Source organism: Columba livia, chromosome 3, assembly GCF_036013475.1.
Source record: "Columba livia isolate bColLiv1 breed racing homer chromosome 3, bColLiv1.pat.W.v2, whole genome shotgun sequence".
NCBI classification, from domain to species: Eukaryota; Metazoa; Chordata; class Aves; order Columbiformes; family Columbidae; genus Columba; species Columba livia.
Window position 1 is genome coordinate 39,050,972 of NC_088604.1, and position 17,537 is coordinate 39,068,508.

General features: G+C 44.0%; 3 protein-coding genes across 34 annotated transcripts in view; 1 reads left to right on the forward strand and 2 right to left on the reverse strand.

Moving 5' to 3' along the window:
• Positions 1-6,519, forward strand: part of ANKRD6 (ankyrin repeat domain 6) — a 108,373-nt gene extending 101,854 nt beyond the window's left edge. For 17 of the 32 annotated variants that reach the window (XM_065059578.1, XM_065059589.1, XM_065059588.1 and 14 more), the window contains 4 exons: positions 158-310; positions 890-1,003; positions 2,718-3,087; positions 4,212-6,519. In XM_065059578.1, the coding sequence (XP_064915650.1) occupies positions 158-310; positions 890-1,003; positions 2,718-3,087; positions 4,212-4,771 (1,197 nt within the window). In that variant the 3' untranslated portion in view covers positions 4,772-6,519. The remainder of the gene's footprint in view (positions 1-157; positions 311-889; positions 1,004-2,717; positions 3,088-4,211) is intronic. The other 15 variants (XM_065059584.1, XM_065059601.1, XM_065059602.1 and 12 more) reach the window with 2 other exon arrangements.
• A 1,614-nt stretch (positions 6,520-8,133) lies between these two features.
• On the reverse strand, positions 8,134-10,766 carry LYRM2 (LYR motif containing 2). Its single transcript, XM_065059636.1, has 3 exons — positions 10,611-10,766; positions 9,668-9,808; positions 8,134-8,684 (listed from the first exon to the last, which is right to left on the reverse strand). Exons 1-3 carry the CDS (start codon positions 10,731-10,733, stop codon positions 8,604-8,606), a joined length of 345 nt encoding a protein of 114 aa, XP_064915708.1. The 5' UTR covers positions 10,734-10,766; the 3' UTR covers positions 8,134-8,603.
• Positions 10,767-12,075: 1,309 nt separating this feature from the next.
• The window catches only part of MDN1 (midasin AAA ATPase 1), a 105,097-nt gene continuing 99,635 nt past the window's right edge, over positions 12,076-17,537 (reverse strand). The window contains exons 100-102 of the mRNA XM_065059572.1: positions 16,224-16,287; positions 14,334-14,476; positions 12,076-13,021 (exon numbers count right to left, since the gene is read on the reverse strand). Coding sequence (XP_064915644.1) covers positions 12,833-13,021; positions 14,334-14,476; positions 16,224-16,287 — 396 coding nt within the window. The 3' untranslated portion in view covers positions 12,076-12,832. The remainder of the gene's footprint in view (positions 13,022-14,333; positions 14,477-16,223; positions 16,288-17,537) is intronic.

A 17,537-nucleotide genomic window follows, 5' to 3' on the forward strand; every position in this document is an offset into this window, starting at 1 on the left:
CGCCTGTTGGCTGAGCTACTGCTTGATGTTATCAGGAGGATGAGACTCAGTACATAGTATAGAAGAACCCAAGACTAACTCGAGGCGGCTGGGATAATGTTCCACGTGCGCTAAGAGGACAGCGGCACGTAGCAAGTAAATGTGTTACTCCCTTCAGGCACCGATAAACGGATGTCGCTGTGAGCCCCTGATAAATAAACTGGAGAATCAGCTGGAGGCAACAGTGGAAGAGATAAAAGCTGAGTTTGGGACTGTACAAGACAAGATGAATGTTAAGCTGGGCCAGATGGAAACGAAAACTCAACATCAAGTAAGAACATGACCCTGAGGTCTGCTTGCCCACATGGCTATTAGTAACATATCCTAAGCTTAATGACTGTTGTCATTGTCATGATTTGTTTATTGCTTCTTGTGTTGTAAAAACGAACCTGAAATCTAATACTCCAGACTAGGAAGCTGTGACATTCCACAGGGATCTAATGTTGCAAACCAGGGTCTTGAGAAAAACACATTTAATGTGATAAGCGGCTTCAGGTGCTTCTTTAGACAATAAATCTAAACTGCTTGAGGCCCTAAGAAGGAAACTTAAAGACAGAGGGCAGTCCTACTGCTGGGCACTTCATAATTGTAGTAATCTCTCTTGCTGAATTCTGTTTGTGCTGAGATTCAAGGTCCTCGAACTGATTTTTTATTTTTAATATAATTGTCATGAATTGCTAATTTTGTGATCAAACCATTTTGCAAGCTACGTCTAATTGTACTTGGCAGCATTTCTAGGAACGAAGACTGAAAGACAGACTGTACTTTGACTTACAGGGTTCACAGGTGGGGGTTTTGTTTGGTTTTTAACATGATAATCTCAGCTACATAGTGGGTTTTTTCTCCACAGCTTCGTGTTTTAGACAAGCTCATGGCTGAGCGGCTGTCTGCAGAGAGAACGGAGTGCCTTCACCGCCTGCAACAGCACACCGAGCTGGAAAAAAATGAGGGGGAGAAACGGCAGGTAGGGCCTCAAACAGCCACTCCCTGTTCGCTCCGATGGATCAGCTCGAGAGTTTCGTTCCAGCAGGCAGAGAGAATATTGGAGATTGATCTCATCTGTTGAAACGGGCAAAAGAGCTTCAGAGACCGAGTTATTCCCATCCACCCCCTAATCTCTAAACCAAATTTACAGAGCTTTTGCATTAGAGATGGGGAATATGAAATCCAGTTACACTGTCGTAATTTGATTTGGTGGGTCTGAAGTGTGGATCTGTAATAAAATATATTCTTTCTAACGCAGTGCTTTGCAAAAATTCCTACAGCTAAATTTTTAATAGTTGTGCTTTTAGCTTTTGCTTAAAGTACAGCTGCAGGAACACCTGCAAAGAGGAACAAAGGCCAAGATGTGTGTTGTGCCTTTTACTTCTCATCCGTATGGTTGTGTGCCCTGGGAATCTCTCCCTTCTCTGTCTGATCTTTTTTTCCCCCGTGTATTAAAAGGCTGCAGTTCTTCCCTCTGACTTTGGCAACAGTGCACCATCTCCAAGCTGTGTACTCCTGCCAATAGGCAAGTTCTATTTGTATGCTTGTTTAGCCAGCATTACAAGAACAACTGTTTCTGTAGAGATCCAGCTCTTGCCCTTCTTGCTTCTGCAAAAGCTCACCATTAAAACACGCTAGGAAATTTGTGCTTCTCTACTCACACTGGTAAATTTAAAATGCAATTATTTTTTTCATTATTGGTATTCTAAGAATTGAGAAATACATTTTGTGCTAATAAAATATCACAACTTTTTTGAAAGACTGTTCCAAATCTGTGTTAAAAGACTGGCAGCTGTGATAATCCCAGCATAAACTACTGATCAAGATACTTCAGTCTAACATCCACAAAACACTTTTCTCCAGAGAAAAGTACTTATCAAACTAAGGCAGCTTTAGTTTTTATTTCATAGTAAGAGACATAAGTATTATATTGGCTTCTGAATGACTGGGTTTGTGCTCCATCTCCCTGTAATCTCCATTTAAGAAATTAGATGCTGGAATGATATGTCAGGTGAAGTGAAATTACCAATAAGTGATAGCAGCTGTTCTTGTTCTCTTGGGTCTAATTGCAACTACTGGAAAAACTGAGTTGGGCTTTACTAAATGCATGGACTAAATGTCCATGTGCATGGGGGGGGCTGACCTAAATTCACAATGTCATATGAACAAGAGGGTGAAAGAACTGCTCATATTTTAAACGATCACTGGCAAATACCTCTGCAGCTGGCACCTGTTAAGCACCTTTGTAATTTGAGAGCTGTTAGTAATTTGTCATTTAGTGTGGGATTCATCTTTATCACTGAATGGACAGAGAAACAGAGGTTGGTAATGGCATAAAGCTCTGCCCCAGAAGTGTCTAATTTGAGTTTCACATTTAAAAATGCGATGTTCCTGGCACTTAGAAATTACTGTTGACTAGGACTTAGAGTTCCATTTGAAGTAGCCGATTCAAATGTAAGGGATGGCAGCTTGGACTAAAGAGGGAGCCTTTCATTAGCTAATGCATAGTTCTTAATGTTTTCTGATTTGCAGTCCTTCGAGTATTCCCAGTGGCAGCATGCACATCTGTACAGGGAGCCTAAGCCCACAGATACCCGGCTTGTTTCTCTTTGTCCCTGCCACATGTCCTCAGCAGCCCAGGAACTATAGGAACTAATACTAGGATCATCTAATTTACAGTCTCTTTCTCATAGAATTCCTTGGTTGATGAGCTGAAGACTTGGTGCATGTTGAAGATTCAGAATCTGGAGCTCAAGCTTTCTGGAGATTCCAGGTCGTCGAGACCAAAATCAACTTTGTCCACTTGTGAGTCTCTTACCGAGACCCTGGATACTGAGAACAACCCCCACAGTGCCAAGGACTGCAAAGCCAACCAGCCCGTGCTGCAGCCAGCCGGCTCCCACCAGCATTCCTACATCACGCTCCCAAACAGCCTCTCGGAAGACGGGGGAAGGAGCAGAGTCCAGATGCCAGAACAGAGCTTTGGGCAACAGTTTTGCATTCAACAAGACGGTGCATCAGGTACAACCTCATCAGGTACTTTGATGTCATATTCATTCAAAGGTGAGCTAGTTCACTGAGGGATACTTGTTTTAATACCACAGATATTAATTCTGGCTGTGTGCTTTCCTCCACCTGTACGCATAATGTCATGGGACCAGAATATACTTCAAGGTAGCTGCTGGGAATATTGTAAGACGTGGTTGGGTGGGATTCCAGTGGCTCTTCCTAATGCTTCCCCATCACTGTCTCTTTGAAGCCAAGTCCTTTGATGCTCTGCATCACTCCGTTTTCTGAAATTTCTCCAGACTCCCAGTCAGAATTGTTCCCACCCCACTGTCTGTCAGGAAGGCGTGTAGATTATCCAAAGTCTACTGAAGAAAGTGAACCTAAAATACTAATTTCTCCTGTTAATATTCAAACTGCAGGGATACAGAATAAGCCTCTCACTTTTTCCTTGAACAAAAGCCTGTTTAATTATTAGTTCATTCGACAAGAAAAAACCAGCTGAGAACATTCAAGCCTATTCAGGGATCATGGCCCCACAAAGATATGGAAGACTCTGGTTCAAGCCACCTCTCTGTGCTTGGCTGGGGAAGCTTTTGAGAAAAGAGACAGGCGGAATGGCCAGGTCTCCACAGGCAAGGAGAGAGCTAGTGAAGCCCTGGGCTTCTGTAAAATACGTGGGATATGGCCCCCAAAACACTGTGAACAGGTGTGGACATGGATACGCTGTGAGACTAGAAAGGCAGAAGACCAGACAGGAGACCTTGTGGCAGCATGAGTGTAGGCTGTACTGCCTTGAACAGTTCAGAAGCTTCAAAATGTGTTACCTTTGCAAAATTAGTGAGGCGTCAATTCTCGTAGAAGCAGGGGGTTCATAAATATCATCAGACATAAAGTGCTTTGGGAATCTGGCTTGATCTTTGTTACACGTCCTAAAGGTCGTTGTCAGTCTGTTCCTGTAGCCGCCCTGCAGCCACTCGCAGCCCGAGTCAGCTTTTTTCTAATGACTCTTCATTATATCAGCTGACTGTGAAGATGCAATAAACTAACACAGGCCTCTCCAGCATACACAGCGTGGTACACGGGCAACCGCATCATTCATCAAACACTGAGGTTTTCTGAATGCTAAAGTAAATGCCCAGAGCTCTTAAAAATATGTATGTGTATATTTTATTCTGTAGGTACAGAGCAACAGTTAATCGCTGGCGGACCAGTTTCTTCTGCCCCTGCTCAAGATGTCAGGCCGAAGGACAAAGCTGTTAGTGCCAGCACATTCTACAGGTTCCAGGAGGAGCTGCCCTCCTCCGAGCTTGTGGGGTCCAAATTAAGACACGTTAAGGTTCAAGCTGCTTTGCAGCCCTTGACTGAACCTGCAAAGGCTGAACCGCAGAGCGGCCACTTCATCGACAAGGGAACTCAGACAAAGAAGTCCAGCAAGAGCGGGCAGCCCAGGCACAAAGCTCAGCACCATGCGGGGGCACATCAGAGCCAGGAGCCGCAGCCCCCGGCACAGCCGCCTGCCCCCCCGCTGCGGGACACCTCCCAGGCCCTGGAGATCACACAGTACTTCTTTGAGGCCGTCTCCACGCAGATGGAGAAGTGGTACGAGCGCAAGATAGAAGAAGCCCGGTGCCAAGCTAACCAGAAAGCGCAGCAAGACAAAGCTGCGCTCAAGGAGCACATCAAAAGCTTAGAAGAGGAGCTCAGCAAATTAAGGACTAAGGTGCGGAAAGAGAGCTAGCGCCTACCTGGCAGGGAAGGACAAGCAATGGGACTCATTTTGGAACCTGCTGTATGGGAAGCTGGAATACTGAGATATATATATATATATTTGTAGTGCCTGTTACACCCCAACAAAATGCTCTTTTTCAGGAGTAGAAATAACTTTGGGAACTCCATAACCAAGAATAATTCATATGCAGACTGTACCGATGACAAGATGCTGCAGATTAGATAATTTCTCTGTTATTCCCAAGAGTCCGTTAAATGTTGCACTCTCAATTTCCAGGTGCTGCTTGAAAACAAACTGCTTTAGAAACCAAAACAGCTTTCTGAAAGGGAATTTCCTTTTCTTCACATAGGTCACATGTAGCTCGAGGGTTCCACTCTATGCTACGTGTAAACACCTGGTGATACCAATACTAAAATTAATCCAGGATGTTTGAGAGCTTTTGACAGAAATTCTGTAGTGATGAAGGGCTACGATTTTAGAATAACTCCCCACGGTCTCTCTCTAGTCAGCGGAGAGAAGCTGCAGAACCAACTTGGATGACAAGCCCAGGTAGGTGATGGACACCGGGCTCCAGCTGGGCAGGCCTGGCTCCCAGAGTCACCTGCTAAGGTGGGTCACCCATTAGGTACAGAGGCTTCAGCAGCTGTTTCCATTTTCTTTTGGTTTTACATAATTAAAATAAATCTAATTTAGCATTTATCTTTTTTTTTGCCCTGGCTGCAAATCTGCTTGTGGTTACACGGTTGCTGGGGCTGCACTCCAGTAATCTGAGAAGGTTTATTTAGGGCACGGGTGGCAAATATTTTACCATGACCATGCTCTACTGGTTGGGTATAACTTTTATACGAATCTCTTTTCTTTCAAGCAGCAAGTGGCTGAATTCTCTACTACTGAAGCAGCTTAAAAGGGTCTTTTATCTAAATAAGTGAAATCTTGGTTTCCTGTAATCAAATGTTTATTTTTGCTGCAGTCGGGATTTTTTCCCAGACACCTTGTCCAACTGTCTTCCTTTGTTCCTCCGAATGATTCCCTTCCCTGGTTTTTCCCTTGTCTCTCTAAAAAGAGAGGCTGGGCCCTGCTGGGTTTGCAGGACGTAGTAGACTTTCACAAACAGTCTCACAAAATAGAACTCAACGACATCTTAAAGTTTTTATGGGTGTGTTTAGTTATAAACTCAAAACTTGCAATGATGACCAATATTGTCCAGGCTGACAGACTCCAAAAAAACCAGAGGCACTGTTACTCGTTGCATCTAAGTCCCTTTAGGGTTTTCTCCTTACACCTCTGAGAAGGCTCCAGCAGATTCTGTAAAAAAGTCTACTTAACAAATCATGACAGAACAATTGTTCAAAAACAATTCAAACACAAGTTAATACTGTTATGCCCAGGGAAAAGATTTTTTTTCTGTACTGAGGAGCCCTAAAATCAATACAAAATACTTTACAGTACTGAAAACACCATGGACTAATTAGTCATTTTTTCATTTTCTTAACAGATGTAAAAAGCAAAGAAGATTGTATTATATAACAATATTTTTAAGGTTCCTGTTAATGCACTGTCAAGACAAAAATGTATATCTGCAGTTATGGAAATACTAGTTTTATTGCTCTGACTTCTGTAGTCTAATATAGACACTTTCATACGTTTACAGTTTTGTTTAAGCTACTGTAGGAATGCAGCAGCATGCTATTTAAGTTTTGTATCATCTTGAGAAAGTGAATGTTTTGCCAAGCAATTAAAACAAGTGTTGCTCCAAAGTCTGTGGTGTAATGGACACAATCCCCCCCACTTGACTCAGAAGGGGGAGCAGAAAATTTGACTTCCAACATCCAAACTTTTGTTTGTGGCTGTAAAACACTGAGGCCGGGTCCAGTGGCTGCCCTGGGGGGCTACAGGGGCTGCTGGCCAGTCCTCAGCTGAAGCACAAACAGATTTACGACTGGCACGGGGCTGAGCTGTGCAGCTGATCACACACACACGTGCTCCTGAGCCTGCACAAGGGCAGGACTATGGCTTTAGCTGAGCTACTTCACATACACACTGAAGAATCAAGAATCACAGAATATTAGGGATTGGAAGTGACCTCAAAAGATGGTCTAGTCCAATCCCCCTGCCGGAGCAGGAACATCTAGATGAGGTCACACAGAAAGGCGTCCAGGCGGGTTTTGAATGTCTCCAGAGAAGGAGACTCCACAACCCCCCTGGGCAGCCTGTTCCAGTGCTCTGGCACCCTCACTGAGAACAAGTTTCTTCTCATATTTAAGTGGAACCTCCTGCGTTCCAGTTTGTACTCATTGTCCCTTGTCCTAGCATTGATTGTCACCAAGAAGATCCTGGCTCCATCCTTGTGACACTCACCCTTTATATATCTGTAAACATTAATAAGGTCACCCCTCAGTCTCCTCCAAGCTAAAGAGACCCAGCTCCCTCAGCCTTTCCTCATAAGGGAGATGCTCCACTCCCTTAATCATCTTTGTTGCTCTGCGCTGGACTCTCTCCAGCAGTTCCCTGTCCTTCTGGAACTGAGGGGCCCAGAACTGGACCCAATATTCCAGATGCAGCCTCACCAGGGCAGAGTAGAGGGGAAGAAGAACCTTTCTCACAGGAGCAGTAATTTAAGACAGTAACTTGGCTGCAGAGCACTGATTTTAGCGCTTTTCTGCTAATTCCTTGCTACTCCTCTCTGTAGTCCTCCCTCCTTCAAAGCTACTACAGCTGAACAACTTCTTCTTTACAAAATACTTGCATTATCTGTCTTTCTCTGCAGCAAAGACGGAGTAAATTTACGTACCCTTGCAAATGATACTTGGCCTGCTCAAGGCTTCTGGCAGGCAAATTTACCAGGACAAGCCCACAATTAAGGAGCAGAAATCAAACCACCAGCTGAAGGGAAAGGGAGGGCTACACGCGAGAACAAGGCATCTCCAATTATGGCTTTGCTTGGTCAAAATTCCTTTCTAAACAGCATTTTCTCACAATGTGAAAGATCAATCCCTACCACACTGATGTTCTGCCAGTGTATTCTACCTGAAAATGTTGTTAGCAAAATCAAGATGTACATATTTTTCACTCCAAATAGACACTCAAAGGCTTCTGTCTATACAAACCTGAACACTTTAACAGCCTCGCTGGTTGCCTGAGCCACATTCTTAACTGCAAAGCTAAATAAACATAATGGGAAAGGATTCTACAATGACTTGCAGAAGAATAATTAAGGAAAAGGCATCATCTTTTTGCAAAGCAGCCTTGCGGAATTAACGTCGCTTTTAAGACCATTTTTGAGGCTAAAATGTCTTATTTTCACATATAAAAACATCCCTTTTTAAGTTTTATTCAGCTATAACTGAAAATCAGCATCTACATACAAAACATTTTCTTAATGTTTTATTGTGTTTATTTGGTTTGAGCCCATTTGTTTATCCAAAATGCTTTTTAAATCCCAAATTTTGGTAAAAAAAATCCTTTGTGTGGTACAGAAAAAGCTGTTACTACTATAAATGTTACCACAATAGAAAACAGACAAAATAATCTGTTTTATATTTGTTTTCCATTTCCCTGGCATAAGACTGCTGTTGTAATTCCTGGTGCTTTCTGCTTTTCCCACAGCACACGCTACATCATCCCTTCAGTTCTTAGAGTCCTCTTAGTGTGAGTGATTTCCACATGGGAAGTAACCACACTGAGGAAGGGGAAAAAAAACAAACAAACCCCCCACAATAGTAGATTCCACTGCAACACGTTACCAGGTTGTCAAGCAAAGGCCGCTATTACAACCACATCCTGAAAAAAACACTGTGTTTGCTCACAGCAGGTGAAAGTCCAGCGGATAACAAAATTAAGATCAGGATTTTGCCAGCTTAAGTGTTCTCTGAAGTTCCTGAAGCTGCATGTTGCCTTGAGTGATCATCATCCTGATTGCATCCTGGAAAACAAAATGGAATCTTCTGAACTGAATGTCTGTACACAGGACAGGTTTTGCACAAGCAGGCAGATTTTAACACATTAAAATACATACAATTCTTACCAGCACTGTTGGGATCTGTTTCTTTGTGTGAAGTAACACTAGAGTCCCTGAGCTGGTTAAAAATCAGCTGAATAACAAAAAATAAAATGTATTTTTCTCCCAATTCCTTAATGATGCGTTTGGGGGCTGGTTATGGTTTTGCTTTAAACTCAGTTTTGAACTAGATTCACATCCCAATAGTATCTTTCCACCCCGTGTCTACCACCTTTGCAAGTAAGTAGTGCCAGCTGCACAGGGGCACCATGAAGACGGGTGTTCCACACAGCACGTGGATGTCTCTCCCAAAACAATTTTTACCCAGGTACTGTAACGCTTTGTCTGCATGATGCAGCCACCAATTCCTGGAGCACTGACTAGGAAAAGGAGCAAACCAGAAAGCAGAGCGCAGGAGACACGCAAGTGTAAAAGTTTCTGCATTTCGCACATTTCTTCATAGCCACAGCCATCCAATTTGACTTTGGATTAATATAGTTGAATACAGTTAAAACTAAAGATGAAATAATAGCTTGACTATAGTTGAAATGAAAGATGAAAAAGGAAGTTATACTGAAGGCTGAGCATTCAGAAGTTTCTGTTAGGTATCTAATATTCAGTACGTTTTTTCTGATTTGTGGTTTAAGTAGGCAGGGTTTGTTTGGGTTTTACCTTTTAAAATCCAGATAATTATCTAGAAATCAGAGAAACATTACTATTGCCAACAGGGGAGATAATATTGAGAGATGCTGCATTCTTTCTTCTTACAAATGCTCCTTAAGATAAACCAGTTACAGATGCACTCTTACAAGCCTAGAAGTGACACCTACAACCCAAAACCCCGTGACAAGCACAGTGTAGTGCACAGACCATTCCTTAGGGCAGGCATGTGTGTTCCCAATCCTCACCTCGTCTGTAGCATCCTTATTTCTCCTGAATTCTTCCCTGGCCCAGTCCTTTAAATAGCAGCGATCTGCCTCAGCAGGGACATCGCGAATGGCCCGCAGGATCCTCCTGTACAGCTGGAGAACCTGCTGCCGCCTCAGGAACTGAGGAGAGAGGGATGTCTGTCTGTCCGCTGTCCCAGGTCACCCTGCTGAGCGCTCAACCCCCAGCTGCTTTGTTTGCTTCGAGGGGCGTTTAAACAAACACCAAGTTCCCCACCGCTTTTCCTAACAGATGCAGTATTTACATCCTAGGGTCCCAGTCCAGGAAGCTTACGTGTCACAGAATCACAGAATGTCAGGGATTGGAAGGGACCGCGAAAGATCATCCAGTCCAACCCCCCTGCTGGAGCAGGAACACCTAGATGAGGTTACACAGAAAGGCGTCCAGACGGGTTTTGAATGTTTCCGGAGTAGGAGACTCCACAACCCCCCTGGGCAGCCTGTTCAGTGCTCTGGCACCCTCACTGAAAACAAGTTTCTTCTCATATTTAAGTGGAACCTCCTGTGTTCCAATTTGTACCCACTGCCCCTCGTCCTGTCACTGGTTGTCACCGAGAAGATCCTGGCTCTATCCTCGTGACACTCACCCTTTACATTTCAAGTAGGCGACGCGCCAAACGTGCAACACGTTTGGGTGCTTGGGGCTGGTTGTACACACGAAGTGCAGCAACACAAGGGCGGACGCCACCTCACCCTCTGGGCCACCCGCCCGCCGCACAGCCACCGCGGCCTCTCCGCTTCCCTCGGCCGCGCTCCTGCCGTGTGACACAGAGGCCGCGGGGTCCCGTCAGGACGGCGGCTGCCAGACGGCGGCACCCCGGAGGAGACCGCGGCCCCGCAGCCTCCGCCCCGCCGAGCCCCCCGCGCCAGGCGGGCCCGAGGCGGCCTGAGCCCCTGCTCTTACCTGCTTCAGCGTGAGGGCACCTGGCGGGAGGCGACTGGCGGCCATGACGCGCAGCTCCGCCCCGCCCGCCGCGGCCCAGGGCGCAGAGCCCGCCCCCGGCGGGCGGGTCCCACCGGCAGCCATTTGCTGCCCCTCCGGCCCGGGCGAGCCCGAGCTGAAGAAGGACGCTCAGCGGCGGGGGAAAACGCTCCGGGGAGGCTCGGCAGGCCGAGTTCGGTCAGCCCCTCAGCCTCCCCGCTGCGAGCAAGGCGAGCACTTACCGGGCACAGCTGCCGCCCCTGCCAGCTGCGGGAAGGCAGAGGCACTTGAGTGAGGGGCACCAGGAACTGTGAGGTGTGTGAAGGGGAGGGGTGAGGGCACGCAGTCCTCTGCTGTTATTTCTTCCAAAACAGCAAACTCCAGCAATAAACCAAGCCCGTAGTAGACAATACACTTGCAGAGAAGGGTTGGTGTGCAGTGAAGGCTGATGCAGCTGTTAAGACCAATATGTTTTAACTGTACAGGTAGCAAAACAGCACAGTAAGATCTATGAGTCTGCAGGACACTAACCTGCCTTTTGCATGTTTTTAAATAGTTGTAGCTCTGTCCAGACATGTACTTGTTGCTAACAGTGCCCAGCCCTGATCATTTGACACAGCCATGCTAACGAACGTCCAAGCCCAATGCACTCACAGAGGGGCCCAGCAAAGAGCAGTTAATCAATTGCTGTTTCTCTCTATGTTACTCAGTGTTTCCTGGTACAAAACTAAGTGCAAGCACTTTGTTAATTAGAGGAAAAAACTCGGTTAAAACATCTGTGCAGTAAATACTGCTGATAAAATTGTGCCTTAGGCTACGACAACATCCCTGCAACAAACTATGCTGAAAGTGTATCCGTGCAATCTTTATATTTTAAAAAAATATTTTCTCTAAGTTCCCTACTATGAATATTCAGTACAAGTCTGAAATGGAAATACATCCTGGAGAATTACCTAATGAACTAAGACCACCTATTTCCACAGCTAAATTTCCCAAAGCACATTGGATCTCTCATATATATGTATACAAATGCTTAAAAAACCTGGAAGAACATTATATAGTACCTAACATTTAAATTCTGATGGGATAGAGTTCCACTGTTAAATTTTCAGGTGTGAAATTTGCTTATCATGAACTACTCAAAGCTCCTCAAAGAAACTGCCTTGCTGGGCCATTTCCCACCTGTGGGTCTCGCCACTGCTTAGACCAGGGGCATTTAAACAAAGTTTCCCCTCAGGTTTTCACTGAGAAGAGTCAAAAAGACTGGACCCCTAATCCAAACTTTGTGCTGGCAATATTCTCATAAAAGGAGGGCCAGTGTTGAAGTTATATAAACCACATATGAAAATTCCTATTTGTGCACTGCTAGAGAATGCACAGCATTTCCATGTGGCAATCTGGGTTAATTTATTCAAGCTTTGATCAACTGCAAGAACAGACATCATAATTACAAACAGTGGTACCTCTTTTTATTAGTACAGACAATATAAGATGCATAGCTTTTGCAACGAAAAATCATGTCCATGCTCTAAGACACTGGATTAATGAAATGCCCTCAATGTCTGCCTTGGACAGAGGGGCAAACTTCACAGTGTAAACTGATAATACAGGGATGATCATACGACATTTTTCATAAAAATCCCTGTTGATTTAGTCAAAAATCAGCAATATTAAATAGGATGTGTTAAACTGCAGAATAGTTTCTAGTATTCAAGTCCTTTTTTTTTTGGTTGTTTAAAACCATCTGCTTCCCCTGCTCCCCCACTCCGCTTCTTCCCAAAGAGGCACCAGCCACACGGGTGAAGCTAAAAAAATGGGGTTTTTTGCAAGACACCTGCAGTTCTTCTAATGCAGAAATGCCTTCCCAGAAGCAAGACTGATTTTTCTTATTGCAATAGACAGTGGCAGGAATAATTTTAGCTCTGTGAAGATTACAAATACATTTTTTTGGTTTTGTTTTTTTAAAAGTAAGAAATTATTACAAGAGAAGTTGGAGAAAGTTTCACGTTATTTGTGGGAATAGGCAATGAAGGAAGAAGACAGTCTCACCATTGCATAATTGTCCTCTGACAAACATGGGAGGACACACCTAAACCATTTTGTTGTGCAGTCTGGCTTCCAGAGGGCAGCTCCTGCGCATTAATCCGATGAAATGCTGTTTGCTGTATTTCAGTGTTTCAGCAGCAACCAGGTACTGACTTTGTCTACAAAGAGTCTGAGGCAGTCACCAGTTCAAACCACTGTCTGAGTGCGTCACTGAGAGTTTCTGGAAGCGCGTTCACGTCTCTAAGGATCATGTAGAATGGGAACGGGAATTCTTCCATGTAAGATCTGATTTCAGGCAATTCCCCGGGTCCTTTGAATATAGGTACTTTAATGTCCAAAATGGAATCCTGTGAAAAGGAATCAACAGGACTACTAAACCTCATGCATCTTTTACAGGCTTTTGACATTACTTATCCTATTTTTCAAATACGCATAATTCCTCCTCAATTAAATTAAAGCTAACAGTGAGTTTCAAATTAAAAGCTGTAAGTATTCAATGGTAAATCAGATCAAAAGCTGAACACCAAGCAGTTAGATGCTTTTGCCATTTTACATAGAAGTGCTCTAATCAATGAATTACAGGCTAGAAGAGACCAAGCTTAAGCTTCTGTAATACCAAGTTCTATAAATAAATCCCATCTTTCCTTAGTACTTTATGATTTGAGTTTCATACATTTGATGCCTTTGCAGAACACCGTCATCTGTAAGCTCTTTAGGGCCAAGTTCAACTTGCATTTGTGCACTGATCTAATACAAGATTCTCTAGCAAATTATTTTATAATATTTCAATAAATACTACAAAGACAAAAATCAGATTAAACTCCAGCTGTGCTTCTTGTAAAGTAACTTCTTAGCTGCTCAGCATACAAGCTCAGAAAATTAATAAAGCTTATGAAAAATGCATTTAGCTGCGCAGAATTTTCACTTAACATTATAGGCAGGTTTCATCAGAGCCTTAAATGGTTTGTCAGTAAGAGAACTGTTAATTTTTCAATAATAAATATAGCAGATGAGTTTTGCATAGAAAAATAGAGATCTAGGAAGAGAACGCCAACTACAAAATTAGAGGCCTCACCACCTAATTCAAAGCAAGGCTTAGGTTTGCTCAGAGTCGCCCTGAAAAGCTCCCAGATATTTCAGCTTCCTAGCCAAGGAGATCTAAGTTTTCTTTCCCAGCTACCAAATATAGGACCCAGCTTTCCTAATTCAGGCACTAAATAACTCTCATATGCTCCTTTCTGTCTCATGTTTCAACTCGTATTTGCTCCTCCTGCCATATGAAATGGAGACTGCTGTCTGAAATGATCACTTTGAATCAAAATTGAGATGGAACAAAGCATCTCTCAAAGTCTGAATTTGTCAACCTGCCAGCTACTTCTCTGGTGGCTAAAATTTACAACTATTATATGTTAAGACGGGAGCTCTTACTTAGACTTTCTGTGGCACAGAAGATGAATGTTGTTTTAAATACAAGAGAAGATAAGCATCAGAGTAGGGAGAAATCATCTGACAGACATTGTGAAAAACTGAAACTGGGTTAAATACGTTTGACCTCTGCAAAAGATACAATAGTTGTAAAGTACTGCAAAAGCCAAGAAAAAGATTTGTATGTGTCTCATTCACTGCACTTGAATACATTTCCCTTGTTCACTTACTTACCCGGGAGTTAGGATTGTCCAACACTACAAAAATAACAAAGATATTGGCATTCTGAGCTGCTTGAACTGCTGCTGTCACTCGTTCCTTGCCTTCCAAGAAAAGGCCTCTTCCATCAGACACAATCAAAAGCAGCTGTGCTGTTTCTGAACACAAAGAACATTTAAATTCCAGTACGTTAGAGTAATCCTTTTAAAAGGCAAAAAAGACTTTTTTTTTTTAAGTCCTATGGGTATAATGGGAAAACAAGTTTTCCTAAGGAAATTAAGTCTTTACCAAATAGAATTCTGTGAGTTAATGTAAGCTGCAGTTACAAGTGGGCCAAGAAAGAAAGTTTTTCTCACTGTGTGAAACCACTGAGAATAACTGGGGAAAAAAAAAAACCCAGTCCATTAGTACTGTAATCAAGGATGAAAGGCATGGAAAACACCTAATGAACTTAGTCATGGCTTTGTCTTTCATGCCTGATAAGTGCCTGGGAGTTAAATATCAGATGAATTATAAGAGTCCAGCCACTAGATCACTACCTCAAGTAGAGCAGCAGCTGCAAGGAAACAGAGTCCAAACAAATTCCTCCAGAAACATGTACCTATGGCTGCATCTGTATTAGCATTTCACACTGGATCACAACTGTACTTTTGCAACATGTTTCCCTGTTGTCCCCACTCTCATGGGCTTGGCTCCCATCAGAGAGCAATCTCGGATTATTTTTGGGGAAAATAAAACCAGAAGGCCACCTCCAGAGGCACAGTCCAGACACTATAGGGCATTCAGCCCTTGGGACCAGACCGGCTCATCTGAAGTAAAGCTCCTGTAACATACACAGCACAGCTGCTGGGTTCCTCAGCACCATTTTCTGGGGATGTGCTACCCGACCCATGTTGCCCCCAGAGTCAAAGATATATCCCTCTAAAGGGTCATTCTAGCTAAATTATATATTGATCATATTCTAATTATTAGGGAAACAACAGTAATTACAGTCAGGAATTCAAGCACCTCTCTCTTGACGCTTCCACAGCATAATGGCTGGGGAAGGATGCAGAACAGTTCCTCCTTTTCTACAAACAGGCCTCAAATGTGACAGGGTTTGTTTTTTTTACAAAAATGAGTGATGTATCTACTGCTTTTTCTCTTGCTAGCTCCCTGATTCTGGGGAGCTGATTGCTGCTGCATCTCAGCCTAGTTCAGTAGGACTGGATGCTGCTCCCCCTTGGAATATTCTGACAGCCTGGCTGCCCTGTGGCAAAGCAGCTGTAGATTATAAATCCCAGTCTGCCCATTTCTCAGAGTACTTTAACAAGAACTTTTTAAAAATACGGGTACCACAGAGACAAGCTTTTAACTAGCACAAAGCAGCCTTTTAACGTAACTGTGGGTCAGCTGTGAGGTAAACAAGTTTTCCAGCTTTTCTGGGAAATTCAAGCAGCTCATGACCTAAGCTTGCACCACAGTGAAAGGCAGGTAGGAGACAAACACCCTCCCCTCAGAACAGCCGCCTCTGGATATGATATCTACAGAAATCAAGCTCTCAGGCAAGAGCAGAAGTGCCTATGGAGTCAAGGTCACTAGGAACCTGGACAGTGGTCTAAAGCAGGCAGTGTCTAGGACTTAAACACAATCTGGAAACATGGCATAAAGGGAGGCAGGTAAAACATGCATTTTTAAAAAGGCTCACACAAAATTTTAGTCAACTATTGACAAATATGAATTAGGTGTGTTTTGGGTTTTGAGCTGAATTTCAATCAAACATTCTTTTTGACAAAGCAAAATCCAAAGCCCCATTGCAAGTGATGTCTGGGTGCTAAGAATCTTTCTGGCAGGATATTGCTTCCAGACTGCGGTGAGCATTCTGCTGCCATGGCAACAAGCACAACAACAAAAAAAAAACCTCACCTGGATTACTATTTTGAGACAACTGCTGTGCTGCAGCAAACATATTTGCTGATGATTCTAGAAACTGGAGAAGAAACATAAGATGAAGTTATCTCATAATAAAAGAATAAAACTTAATAATGATAACATTTTTAAAGAACACAGTTTTGTATTTTAAATGCCAAGATGGTCTAGTCTGACCACCTACACAGACAGAATCATAGAATGCTAGGGATTGGAAGGGACCTCGAAAGATCATCTAGTCCAATCCCCCTGCCGGAGCAGGAACACCTAGGTGAGGCTACACAGGAACGTGTCCAGGTGGGTTTTGAATGTCTCCAGAGTAGGAGACTCCACAACCTCCCTGGGCAGCCTGTTCAGTGCTCTGTTACCCTCACTGAGAAGAAGTTTCTTCTCAAGGTTAAGTGGAACCTCTTATGTTCCAGCTTAAACCCATTACCCCTTGTCCTATCATTGTTTGTCACCGAGACGAGCCTGGCTCCATCCTCATGGCACTCACCCTTTGTATATTTGTAAACATTAATAAGGTCACCTCTCAGTCTCCTCCAAACTAAAGAGACCCAGCTCCCTCAGCCTTTCCTCATAAGGGAGATGCCCCACTCCCTTAATCATCTTGGTTGCCCTACGCTGGACTCTCTCCAGCAGTTCCCTGTCCTTCTTGAACCGAGGGGCCCAGAACTGGACACAATATTCCAGGTGTGGTCTCATCAGGGCAGAGTAGAGGGGAAGGAGAACCTCTCTTGACCTACTAACCACCCCCCTTGTAATACACCCCAGGATGCCATTTGCCCTCTTGGCCACAAGGGCACAGTGCTGGCTCAGGGGCATTCTGCTGTCCACCAGGATCCCCAGGTCCCTCTCCCCTACACTGCTCTCTAATGGATCATTCCCCAACTTATACTGGAACATGAAGTTGTTCCTGCCCAGATGTAAGACTCTACAATTGTCCTTGTTATATTTCATTAAATTTTTCCCCGCCCAACTCTCCAGCCTGTCCAGGTCCCGCTGGATGGCAGCACAGCCTTCTGGTGTGTCAGCCACTCCTCCCAGCTTGGTGTCATCAGCAAACTTGCTGATAGTACACTCTATTCCCTCATCCAAGTCATTGATGAATATATTGAACAGTACTGGCCCCAGCACTGACCCTTGAGGCACTCCACTAGATACAGGCCCCCAACCAGACTCTGCCCCATTGACCACGGACCCTCTGGCTTCTTTCATTCAGCCAGTTCGGAGTCCACCTCACTACCCAATTGTCCAGACCACACTTCCTCAGTTTAGCTATGAGAATGCTGTGGGAGACCGTGTCAAACG